The 13,141-nt window shown below is 45.9% G+C and overlaps 1 protein-coding gene across 3 annotated transcripts in view; it reads left to right on the top strand.

Moving 5' to 3' along the window:
• Positions 1–13,141, top strand: part of PTK2B (protein tyrosine kinase 2 beta) — a 126,737-nt gene that overhangs the window by 59,930 nt on the left and 53,666 nt on the right. For all 3 annotated transcript variants that reach the window (XM_041766824.1, XM_041766823.1, XM_041766825.1), the window contains one exon: positions 5,537–5,777. In XM_041766824.1, coding sequence (XP_041622758.1) covers positions 5,574–5,777 — 204 coding nt within the window. In that variant the 5' untranslated portion in view covers positions 5,537–5,573. The remainder of the gene's footprint in view (positions 1–5,536; positions 5,778–13,141) is intronic.

Here is a 13,141-nt window from a genome sequence, read left to right on the forward strand (position 1 = left end):
GATCTAGAAGACAAGTTCTGTTGTCAGAAACAGGAGCTAGAGTCATCAGATTGTTCTCGTATCTTCTCAACTCTGTGTTCAGTAACATATGCTGGTGGTTTGAAATTAGCCATAATGGAAATATTTACACCACAGAAATCGACAACTGCTGCAAATCTGACCTTTCTTTTTTTCTCTTTTCTTTTATTTATTTTATTTTTAATTTAATTTAATTTATTTTTTTTTTTTTTTTTTGTCCCTGGGGAGCCATTGGCAGGGGGAACAAGATATGGGGAATATAGATAGACAAGATTTTGGAAAATAGGCAAGTGATAACAATGATGATAAAGCCTTCTGTTTGTGCTCAGCCTTATTGCTTATAATGTATTTTCGCTTATGTTTTTGCACTTCATCCTCACAAACCTTCTATAAGGAAAATAGGGCAGGTAGCATTGCCCCATTTTATAGGGGAGGAAAATGAGGCTGAGAAAGGTTAAGTAGCTGGCCCAAGGTTTTAGCGCTAGCCAGAAAATGAGCTAGCTAGCTCTCACTGTGACAGGGAGAGAAGTCTGTCCGTCAGGTCAAGGGCTATGTTCTCCAATTCCCCAAAGACAAGTGGCTGTGGCGTTCCTCACACACCTTTTAGTTACTCTGCTCCAGAGAGTTTTGGGGGATCCTTTAGCAGTCCATTGCAGATCAGTGCTGACAGGTGGGAGTTTGGGGTGCCCTTGAGGAAGTTGCTAGTGTCAGTGGAGATGTGGCACCACCTTTCTGGCCCCGGTCCTTTAACCAAACATATTGAGTCTTGCACCCAGGGACTCTCATGACTGAGTCCTAGCTTGGGGAAGGTAATGCTCCTTAAGCCAGAGGACCTCAGGATTCTTCACAGGCTGGGGATAGTCAGTGCCAAGTTGACACATTCCTCCTTGCATGGAGTCTGTGCCAACCTCAGTAGTATCAAGAGATAGTGCCTTCTTCAAAGGCAGATGGGAAAGTGGGAAAAACTTTGCGCTTGAATTCAAATCTGCTCTGGGATCCAAGTTTGCTACTCAACAAGCAGGAATCCTTGACCAGATGGCTTCAACTTTGTTACATTTTCTCATCTGTATAATGGACACCCTCTTCCCTGCCCATCTCCAAGGGTGGGTGGTGCTACAAAGCACTTACACTTCTGGAATATATAGCCAGAGGTTACTACTGCAAAGGGTTAAAGACAGACCTGTGGGACTTACCTCAGGCTGAAGGTAGAAGGACATCTGGACACCTAGGTGGCACAGTTGGTTAAGCATCTGACTCTTGGTTTTGGTTCATGTCATGAGCTTAGAGTCATGAGATCAAGTCCTGTGTTTGGCTCCGCACTCAGCATGGAGTCTGCTTAAGATTCTCTCTCTCTCTCTCTCTCCCTTGACTCCTACCCCTCCAGCCACTCCAACTCCCATGCAAGCTCTGTTTCTGTCTCTCTCTCTCTCTCTAAAGTAAATTAATAAATCTTTTAAAAAAAAATGTAGATCCTGAGCAACCAAATGATTTTGCAAAGTTTCTACATGGGCTGGACACTGCCCAGTCTGGGTAAGAAGGGATCAACTCAACAATCCTGCTGTGGCTTCTCATCATTACATTTTTTCTTAACAGACTTTATTTATTGGCCCAGTTTTACATTCACAGCAAAATTGAGGGGAAGGTACAGAGATTTACCATACACCCTTGTCCACGATCATGCACGGCCTCCCCCACTGAGGACATCTCCCACCACAGTACATGTAGTAGTAGTAGCAGATGTGGTACTCTTATAATAGATGAACCTACATTTCATATCACTATCACGCAGAGTCCATAGTTTATGTGAGGTTCACTCTTGGTGTTACACACTCCCTGAGTTTGGATAAATGTATAATGCTATCTATCTATCAGTATAACATCCCACAGAGAGTATTTGCAGTGACCTACATATCCCCTATGCTCCGTCTGTTCATCTCTTCTTTCCCCCTAACCCCTGGAAACCACGATCTTTCTACTGCTTCTGTAGTTTTGTCTTTTTCAGAATGTCATAGAGTTGGAATCATCAAGTGTGTAGCCTTTTCAGATTGGCTTCTTTCAGTTAGATACGTTTAGATTTCCTCCCTATCATTTCATGGCTTGATAGAGCATATCTTTTTAGCACTGAATAATATTCCATCGTCTGGATGTACCACAGATTATTTACCCATTCACCTACTGAAGGACATCTTGGTTGCTTCTAAGTTTTGGTATTATGAATAAAGCTGCTATAAACATCCATGTGTAGGTTTTTGTGTGGACATAAGTTTTCAACTCCTTTGGGTAAATACTAAGGAGCACTATTGCTGGATCGTATGGTAAGAATATGTTTAGTTTTGTAAGAAACCATCGAACTGTCTTCCAAAGTTTGCACCAACAATAAATGAGAGTTCCTCTTCCTCCATGTCCTTATCACATGCTCACATCCTCTTGCCTGCTCGAATTGAAAAGCACCACGTTTCATTGCACCACTGGCTAAAGCTGCTAAAAGCACTATGGGGGTCTAATCCCTTTCCACCTGCCGGACTTTGCCCTGGCCTGTCCCTGGCAAAGATTTCTCACTAACCTGCTCTATCTCTGCTCTTTGTTCTGTCTGTCAGAAAGGGCTTACTGGCATCACTCTTAACTTCAGCCAGTGGCACGCATAATATGTAAAAATGGGGGGCTTATGGGCCGCACCAGGTCTTTTGACTTTTACTGACATGTTATTTCTACTTAACTCTTGTCTTTCAACCTCTTCTCCAGGGCTTCAGGGTGTCCCTGGCATGTCTGCCATATGCTCACTGGCATTAGCACCCTTTGGATGAGAACGCTGTCTGGGCTGGGGGCATCTCCTGAGTGGCACCCCATCCCCTTCATTGTGGATGCCCAGAAGCCATGTTGTGTAACCTGCAGATGTGGGCAGAGCCCTTCTTCCCAGCACTGAGTCCACGCCCCCACTGGTCAACATGACAGCATTGATTGTGTCCCTGGTTTCCAAATGGCCTTTGGAACATAGGCCCTTTGGCTTCCATCTGGTACATGGGGATGGATGCCATGCTCCACTCCATTTCCTTCCTGCCCCAACACCTGGTTTACAAAACTGCATCATGAAGTCCCTGCCTGAAAACTAGTTTATACAAAGAGATCCCAGGGGTCATGGGGCTCCTGGCTCAATAGACAGACACAGCAGTTCCTGAATCTGAGATCAATTACATGTATGTCTGGAACTGTGTGTGTGTGTGTGTGTGTGTGCACCTTTCTCTACAACCAGAGTGTATGCTTTTTAGGGGCAAGACACCCTTCCCTCATCTTTACATCCTAGAGCAGATCTGTCATTGTCCCATCTAATACCCTTTGGGCCTTGACTAATCCTCCTCCTTACTAATACCTACCAGCATCTGCATCTTTGTGCCTGAGGACTTTCTCTGGCTCCAATGTCTGATTGGCCTTTGTGTAAAACTGGCTGGAAATGCTGCAAATGACGACTGTAAGAGGAGGTGTATAGATGCCCCCGAGCCCCCCTGCCCACCCTGTCCTGGGTGGAATGGCTCCTCAGCACTGCCTGGGTCCCAGCAGGATGGCCCTGCAACTGCCCAAGTAATAACTCTATTGATAACCCTCCTCTGGCTATCTTCCCTTCCCTGTCACTCATTTCCCCCCCTCCCTAAATGGGATTCCTGGGATTGCTTCTCAAGCTACTTCCTCTGGACTCCTTATTGAGGGTGTAGGGAAACTGAGATACACGCTCAGCACATAGCACAGTATTGGCACACAGGACATGTCCAGTTGATATTTTATTGAAAAACATGGCACAGATACTTCTAGAAAATATATATTGGCCTCCAAAATAAAGTAGACTGGTTATTGTTTTCTCCACCTGCCTTGTCCCAAATTCTGGGCTCGGAGTGGTGTACTGTCCCCATTGTCTACCTGCCCCTGATGGAAGGGGCATGCCCTGTTCCTTCCCTGCTCCTCACAACATCTCGTTCATGCCCTCATAATACCACTGGCTGTTTAAAAGGAACAACTCAGGGCACCTGGGTGGCTCAGTTGGTTAAATGTCTGCCTTTGGCTCGGGTCATGATCCCAGGGTCCTGGGATCAAGCCCCACAATTGGGCTCCCTGCTCAGTGGGGAGCCTGCTTCTCCCTCTCCCTCTGCCACTCCCCTTACTTATACTCTTTCTCTCTCTCTCTGTCAAATAAATAAATAAAATATTAAAAGAATAGACATAAATAAAAGGAACAACTTCCTGAAGCAAATAACTGTCTCCATCTTCCCTTCTGGTGTCTAGCACAGTGTGACAAGTGAACATAACTTTGCTTCTGCTTCTGAAATATTTGCCTCTACATTTGTGTTTTCACCTTGCCAGCTCCATCCTTTTGCCCTCAACTCTTGGTCTAATATTGTGCCCCTAGAGTCACAGGCTCTTATTAGAAGGGAGTGGATTCAGCATGAGAACTAAGGTTAGCCTGGAAAGGTGGCTAAATGTTAGAAAAATCTTTGAAAACTTAAAAATACCATTGCCAGGCCTCCCCACAGGCCAACTCACTGGCCATCTCTGGGCACAGGACCTGGATTTAGGTTTTCTTAAAAGCTTCCCAGGGGATCCTAATGTGGACCCAAGGTTGATACCATGCATCATCAGATAAACCTTCCTATTGTTTCCTTGGGGCACCCTGCTTTAGACCAGTGCAGAGTAAACCCCATGGGGTTGTGTTGGATCAAGAAGTCAACTCCCCATTTTGTGGGGACTCCAGGAGAACTGAAGACTCTTGGGATTCTGATAGTCTAGTAGAGTGCCATCCAAACCTATCCAAACCGGGCTGGGTGTTCTAGGGGTCCTGCCCAACTCTCTCCCACCTGGCAGAAAGGTCTCTTGAATTGGGCTGTGGGAGTGCTGGTCCTCTTGAATTCTCCTGTGTGCTGGATTATGGGTTGTATGATGAGTTCCCGTGGGCCTGAGGCTGCCTCTCCAGAAGGTTCGGGCTGGCAGCTGCCGGTGGGGGCAGACCACACCATCAGCTGATGGACCAGCCCCCCACATGGGCCCTTTCCTGTATTGCTCATTCCAGCTCCCTCCAAGCCATCCATTCTCTACTTCTGCTTCTTCTCTTGTCCCTGTTTCTTTCCTGCTATTTTCTAGTGTCTAACTCTTTGCTTTCTCTGCTCAGCTGTGCCTTGGAACCATGCTGCGGCCGCCTCCTCTCACAGCTGCCTCTGAAAAGTGTGGGCCTCTTGCCTTGCAGCCTGGTGTGGGAGGAGAAATGTGATGGAGAGCGGGGGGGCTTCTAGAAGAGAGAGCTCACAGCCTGGGAGCTCGAGGGCCTGGGTTCATACCCGGATGTTTATACGAACTGCTCCTTTGTGTTTCAGCTTCCCCAAGTGCATAAAGCTGGATGCCTTTCAGGGGAGTTTTTGAGAATGGGGGGATGTGTGGTTTGCTAGGTCCTGGCACTTGGTGGGTGCTGTCCCTGGGGCATGAGGCATGTGGGCCTCCTCGGACTCATTTCAGGGCTGTCCCTCTGCTGTCTCCACAGGACTGCGATGTGCCGGTCCTAGCTGCGGCCTGAGAGGATGTCTGGGGTGTCCGAGCCCCTGAGCCGAGTGAAGGTGGGCACCTTACGTCGTCCCCAAGGCCCCCCAGAGTCCATGGTGGTGGTGCCAGTAGACGTGGAGAAGGAAGACGTGCGGATCCTCAAGGTCTGCTTCTATAGCAACAGCTTCAACCCTGGGAAGAACTTTAAACTGGTTAAATGCACTGTGCACACCGAGATCCAGGTGAGTGTGGCAGGCAGGACCTGCTCTCTCCATTTGTCTGTCACCCTCTCCTTCCTGGGCAGCTGAGCAGTCCCCCATCAGCGTAGCAGGATTCCCTCTATCTGCTCCCTGGGCTGGCATCACCTGGAGAGACGTTCTCAGCCTATAGCACCATGTCTCCTCTCCAGGGCTTGACAACCAACCTCATGGTAGGGGAAGGGGGGGCAGATTTTAGAGCCTTCTTTTGAACCCCAGGTGATTTGCCTTGTCTTCAACTTGTTTCAACTCATTAGAGATTTATGACATTTGAAGCTCTGCAAAAGATGTAAGAGTCTTCACCCTCAAGGAGTGTACACTCTGATAGAATTGAAATTAAAGATATACAGAAGTGACTGCATTGAAAATAGAGCAAAAATGTTGTAAGACATGTGCTCAGCACTTAGAGAAGGGAGGTTGGAGGATGATAATAAACGAGAGATGCCCTAGACCAGGTGGATGGTTGCCAGGCTCTTTATGAGGCAGTACTTTCCTTTGGCTCATTCTCATCCAGGGCCATGGAATCTGTTTTGTGGGTTTGGGTGCCCACCATCATCACAACACCTAGAAACCAGGAAGCCAGTTCACCTCAAACAAATGTAAAAGAACTTGTCATTAAAAGCAGAATTAAAAAAAAATTAAAAAAAAAAAAGCAGAATTACAATACACTGATAGACTTTTTTAAATTATTTCTTTGAGGGAGAGAGAGGAAGTGTGCACATGCACGCACACAGGTTAGTGGGGGGACAGAGACAAAGGAGGAAACAGACTCTCCACTGAGCAGGGAGCCTAACATGGAGCTCAATCCCAGGACCCTGAGATCATGACCCAAGCCAAAGGCAGATGCTTAACCAATGGCTTCTGTCCCTATAATGGTCGATTTTAAACACTTGCATTTATTGAATAATTACTGTGTACAGCTTAGATTTACTCCTCAGCACACATTACCTCATTGAATCCTCCCAACAACCCCATGCGATAGAGACAACAAGGATATCCTTTTCCTACAGCCCAGAGTATCCCTTTCTGATGATGTCAAAGAAAGCCAAACTGGTTTTCAAAAAGTGGCTTGATGGATTTGTCATTTGAACAAAGGAAGTAGAGGACTTTTGGGAAAACTATCAATGTTTGGGAAAGCTGGATGAACTATTTCCAATCTCTTCATCACTGATCCTTCCCCTGTCCCAAAAGCCAGTATCCCTCAAACTCAGTGAGTGTCTTTCCTAGCGATGCGGGAGGCAATCTCCATAGTTGCCTTCCATCCATTACAGCACATGCCATGCTTCAATACACCAGAGCAGAATGTAATTGATTAGTCATTGTCTTGGCCAGTTATCACAATTGATCACAGTTTAGTTACTCCCTCTCTTTCCAATCATTGATTTTATTAGAGTCTCATTTGCTCACGTTATGGTTCCAGACATGTAGGTAGATTTGTGTCCTGAGAGTAAGCTCTGGGCACCTTCTTCCTCCCTTCCAGGGAAATGTTTTCATATCTTCTTAGCTGTCTACTTCTTGAAGCTTCCTTTGGGTATATCATCTTCGCAGATAGCCAATGCCATCCACTGTGGGTTTTACTAGTTTAATTTTCAGAAGTTAACCTGCTTTCCAAGTTTAGAGCCATTTCCCTGCCCTTTTATGCTAAAAGCTTGATAGCATCTGGTTGGCCCAGATTGGGACTTGCTCTACAGAATTACAGTGAAAAGGGACCATAAAAGGTAGGTACTTTCCAAGAGGAGGGAGCAGGAACAAAAGCACGGGGGGCTGCTAAACAGTGCATAGTTTGGTTGGGGTAATGAGTAATATTTAGAAAAGTGTCAAAGTCAAGATCAGAAAGGATAGTCAATGGTGGATAAGAGCAGAGCCTAGAATGTTAGGCTGAGAGATTTGGACATGAACAGGCACTTGGGAGAAACAAAGTTTTTAAGCAGGAGAGTGGTTTTTCTGGAGCTGATGACTTGCTGAGTGCATCAGCGGAAAAAAAAAAAAATACGGTGGGCCCTACAGCAAGGGCAATGAGCCCCAAGCTTAAGAGGAGTGGCTAGTACCCAAGGCATTATCTGCATGTGAGAACAAAGGTGAAGAAGTACAAAGAAAGAAATGATAGCCTCTAGGAATTTATGTCTGAACCTTTGATTTTCCTACTTCTCATCTGTCATGCAGGCAAACAGCCATGGCTTTCAAGCCACCTAGACCTTGAGCCAGATACTGCTCCACCCTTATTGATTATATGACTGTAGGACCAAAACTTAACCAACATGGCTTTGGTCTCCTCGCTTGGGGATTATGCCCATGCTTGGCTGTGTTGTAAGGTTTAGATGAGAAACATCTGGCTTATCGTAGGAGCTAGATCATTGAAAGCTACTGATTGTGTGAATATTGGGTCATCCCCCCACCTCAGGAATCTCTAAGAATTTTTCCTTGCTCATAGAATTAAGTTCAACTTGTCTTCTTTTAGTATTTATCCACTTATCTGTCCTATTTTCAAACAGAGAAGTAAGATGATGAGATTGATGTTTTCAAATAGTATATAGTGTCCTGCAAGGGGTTTGGCAGGGATCCCTGGGTGGCGCAGTGGTTCGGCACCTGCCTTTGGCCCAGGGCGCGATCCTGGAGACCCGGGATCAAATCCCACATCGGGCTCCCAGTGCATGGAGTCTGCTTCTCCCTCTGCCTGTGTCTCTGCCTCTCTCTCTCTCTCTCTCTCTCTCTCTCTGTGACTATCATAAATAAATAATAATAATAAATTTAAAAAAAAAATAAAGGGGTTTGGGAAATCCTTCATTAAACAATTCCAAACAGACCTTTTGTGACAGGACTTCTCAGAACCTTAAATATGCTGATATGCATGGTGGATCACTAAGAAAGGGCCAAAGAGGGGATGTTTTCTGAACTAAGCCATTTCTTATTTGCCTGAGAAACCCATCTTTTAGGGACACCTGGATGGCTCAGTGGTTGAGTGTATGCCTTTGGCTCAGGGTATGATCCTGGGATCTGGGATCCTGGATCGAGTCCTGCATCGGGCTCCCTGGGAAGAGCCTGCTTCTCCCTCTGCCTGTGTCTCTGCCTCTCTCTTTGTGTGTCTCTCATGAATAAATAAATAAGTCAGAAAAGAAAGAAAGAAAGAAAGAAAGAAAGAAAGAAAGAAAGAGCCATCTTTTAAAGGGTGGACCACCAGTTCTCTGGAAAATCATTTAGGAATCTGTTTTCCCTAAACTCCGACAGCAGAACAGAAAGGGCAGAAGAGAGGAAAGCCTGGAGACAGGAGATGGATTAGGGAGCTGTGGCCATAGTGCAGGCGGGAAATGATGAGGGCCTGAACTAAGGGAGTGGCATTGGAACAAAGACAAGTCAACACATCTGAGTGCATCTAAGGAGGCAGAGTTAAGAGAATTTGATGATTAACTGGAGGTAGGGAGGGAGAGAAAGGAAGGAGACAAGAATGACTCAAACTTTTGCTTGGGTAACTGAATGGGTTTTGGGGCCGTTCATTGAGATACCAATGAGACAGGAAGGGCGTTCTGATATTTCAGCTTTACATGGGTTGTGTTTGAAGTGTTTATGAAACACCCTTGTGGAGGCACATGAGCCTGGAGCTCAGGAGGGAGGGAGGACTCAGAAGGATTTGGGAGTCATTATGCAATGGGTACCATGTGAATGGATGGGATGACCCACAGAAGGTTGAGTAGAGCAAATGAAAAGGAGTTGCAATTTGGAAATCCTGGGAAAGTGACTTCTAAGAGGCTGGTCGAGAAAAAGTGGCAGGTGAAGGAAAAAAAGAGTTATCTAGGGAAAGATTAAAAAAAAAAAAAAACAAGAGAGCAGGCAGGCAACATATAGGCAGAGGAAACTTTGAGGAAAGAGTGGTTAGCAGTGTCAGATGCTCAAAAAGGTCAAGTAAGATAAGGCTAAAAATAGGTTCATTGGCTTCAGAAACCGGTGACATGATCTTTCGCTGGGCAATTTCAATGGTAAGATGGGGGGGTAGAAGCCGTTGTAAAGTTGGTTGGAGAGTGGAGATAGCGAATATAACCAATTTTCAGAGAACTTTTGATCATAAAGGGAAGGAAAGAGGAACAGTGGTGGTGGCAGAGGGAACAGCCTAGGATGTATTGGCAGAGGACAGGAGACACAAAAATGAGGAAGAGGAAAGTGTCAAGAATGGCACCTCAAAGGTCCTGAAGTGAGAAGGTACATGGCAGGTTTGAGGCTAAGAGATGCCCATGGCTCCTATTTAAACTATGCTACAGATTTTTGGCTTCATCCTATCTTTTGTGGGAAGCCAGTGACATTGTTTAAAAATATGAATGACATGAGATTGCATTTTTAAAAGATCACTTGATTTACATAGTAGAAAATAGATTGGAAAAAGGCAAGAATGGTTGCAAGGAGATGTTAGGTGGCTGTTGCAGTGATCCAGATAAGAGATGATGGTAACTTAGATTATGAGTGGAGCCATGACAGTAATGATGATGATGATGATGATCTTAGTGATATGTTGAGGATGATGGTGGTGGCAGTATGATGGTGGGATAGTAGTGATGGTAGTGTTGATGATGGTGGTGGTGATGGTATTGGTGGTGATGGTGGCGTTGATGGTGAGGATAGATGATGATGATGGTGGTGACGAGGATGATTATGGTGGGGGTGGCAGTGGTAATGATAGCAGCTAGCCCCTTTGAAAGCACATCATATGTATTATCTTATTGATTTCTCAAAAGAACTCTATGAAGCACATACTATATGATCTCCATTTTGTACATAAGGAAACAAGGTACAGAGTAGTGCAGCAAATCACTAGTATGTAGTGGAGGCTGTCTTCAAACCCAGTCACCCCACCTCTGGAGGAGTGCCTGCACTCTTAACCACTATGATCTACGGAAAGAAGTGATTATAATCCAGAGAATCTAGGAGATGTAAATGAAGGTTTTGCTGATGGACAGGAGATGCAGGAATGAAGAAGAAGGTGGTGGCGAGAATGGCAGCCCTGGTTCAGGTGAACAGGATCCCTCTCCCTAAGACAAAGAACATTTGAGGAAAAACTGGATGAGGGGCAGTTCACAAGTTCAGTTTTGGACCTGTCAAGTGCAGTTGAGATGCTCTAACATTTTCACATGATAATGTGGAGTAGACTTTTTGATACACGATTCTGAAGAAGAGAACGGGGCTGGAGATGGACATTTGAGTGTTGTCAGCCTCTGGGTGGTGGTTGAAGCCATGGATATGGGTGAGATCATTAATGAAAGAGTCCTGAATAATGTTGTGATCCATTCCACAAATATTTGTGGAGTACCCCATGTACCTGACACCATGTTGGTATGGCCTGGAGGTATCATCATACTCCAAAACGGATGCGCTTGCTGCTTCCATGGGGCTTCCAGGCCAAAGGTGAGCTTGACATTGACTCACAGTAATGAATGAAACTTTGCAAGAAGCATGTGCTCTGACAGGAAGAAAAAAAGGTCTATGAGAGTATAAAATACAAGACTTTGAGCTAAATGTCAAGGAACAGCTTTGCTCTTCAGGGCCCATTTATGGACTCTGTGTCTAGCTGCACACAGACTTGGACTCGGCTTCCTTGCCTGGGACTCTTGGGCAGTGGCTCCTCCCACCCTCTGCTCCTGACTTCTTCCTGCACCCTCCTTCCTTAGCAGACCTTTGTGCTTTGATGAGTTTTTCTACTTCCAACTCCTACTTCTTTTGCCATCCTCCCTGTGCTCAGCCAGCCAAGCACTTGTCTTTCTACAAGAACACATCTGAAGTGATGACACCCCCACTTAGCTGTGTCTGATCCAATAGAAGCAATGGAGAATCGCCTTGGCACAGTCCAAGGGGTAGCATCTCTCCCAAACATAGTTACTCCATGTGTACTTGCTGATTTCATGCTTTTCTTCCTATTCTCAACTGCTTTCCATGAGAATGCAATAAACTCATGAGGTTTTCTCCAGGCTGTTAAAAGCTTTGCAGATAAGCACTGGCCCTTGTGCCTAGGATCCAACAGAAACCGGACAGGTGTTGAAGGGAACTGAGCAAGTGGCGGATGAGAAATGTATTTTGCTCTTGTTGATTTTCCATTTCCCTTTTGTCTGATAGTCATAGGAAACTGTGTTTGGGAGCTCTGAATCTCTGTTGCAAGTGGAGGCTTCTATCATTATATACTTCTCTAACATGCTAATTTGCTTGTCTGGGAAAGAGGTTAAGATAGCACTTTGTAAACAACTAGCAGAGTGCCACCCAGACGTGCCCACACAGGGCGTCTCTCTTTGACGCTTAGTAGCTTCTCCTTCATTCTCCTTCTCCCCACCCTCCTCTCTTCCTCCTGGTCTCCCCCTCCCTCCCCCTTTCTCCTTCCCCTCCTCTGCTCTCCCACTGTCTTCTGTGTAGTGTCAGACAGGCCTGGTTTACACACACTGCCAAAGATGATTATGAGCGGTGCCCCTGCCAATCTCAAGAGCATCATGATGTGGAGGGTAAATTTACACGGTCACCTACTTCTAAGTGCCACATTCACTCCTCTCTTTGCCTGGCGTGCTGACTTGCTGACTCATAGTGTTTTCTTTCTCTGGCTGACATTGGCTGACCCACTCTCTGCATGGGCCTGTCCGTTCATGAGGGGGCCTGTGTGTCTCAAGCAGAAAAGTAAGCACTTCTCTGTGATAGGGTGTGGTACGAGAGTGCTGGGGGTGGGGGCACATCCAAAAATCCTCTTCCTTGGCTGGCCTCTATCATGCTGGAAAGCCATGTTCAAGATCCATCCTTGTTTTGTCCTGAAGCATCCCCTGTACTAAGAATCCACATTGACATCCCCAGGAAAGACAGAGCCTGAACCAACCTTTGCCCTTTGCACCTGGTCCAGCTGCATCCCGTCCCTTAAAGCAAGGCCTCCGGGCTGCAGGATTGGCTTGTGGTGCCTCTTCTCTGATGTGTGAGCAAGGTAGAGTTTGGCCTGCCCCGACACGCTTGTCCTCACCGACCTCTCCTATAAATCCAATGGTCATTGTATGTACAATTCCTTCAAGAATATTCACAGAAAGGTACATTTCAGATATTGGGACCTAATGTCCCTATACCTGTTAGTTTCAAGTTTAAACCTATCACTTAACCAGACACAGGGTGCTATGGACTGAATGTCTGTGCACCACCCCCCAACAAATTCATATGTTGAAGTGCTCATCCCTGGCATGATGGTATTAGGAGGTGAGACCTTGGGGAGATAATTAGGTTTAGATGAAGTCATGAAGGTGAGGCCCCAGGATGAGGTTAATGTCCTTTCAAGAAGGGAGGAGACCAGAGTTCTGCTGGCCCTGTGAGGACTCCATAAGAAAGCAACCATCTGTGAACCAGGAAGA

This window comes from Vulpes lagopus, chromosome 8 (assembly GCF_018345385.1).
Source record: "Vulpes lagopus strain Blue_001 chromosome 8, ASM1834538v1, whole genome shotgun sequence".
Lineage (NCBI taxonomy): Eukaryota > Metazoa > Chordata > Mammalia > Carnivora > Canidae > Vulpes > Vulpes lagopus.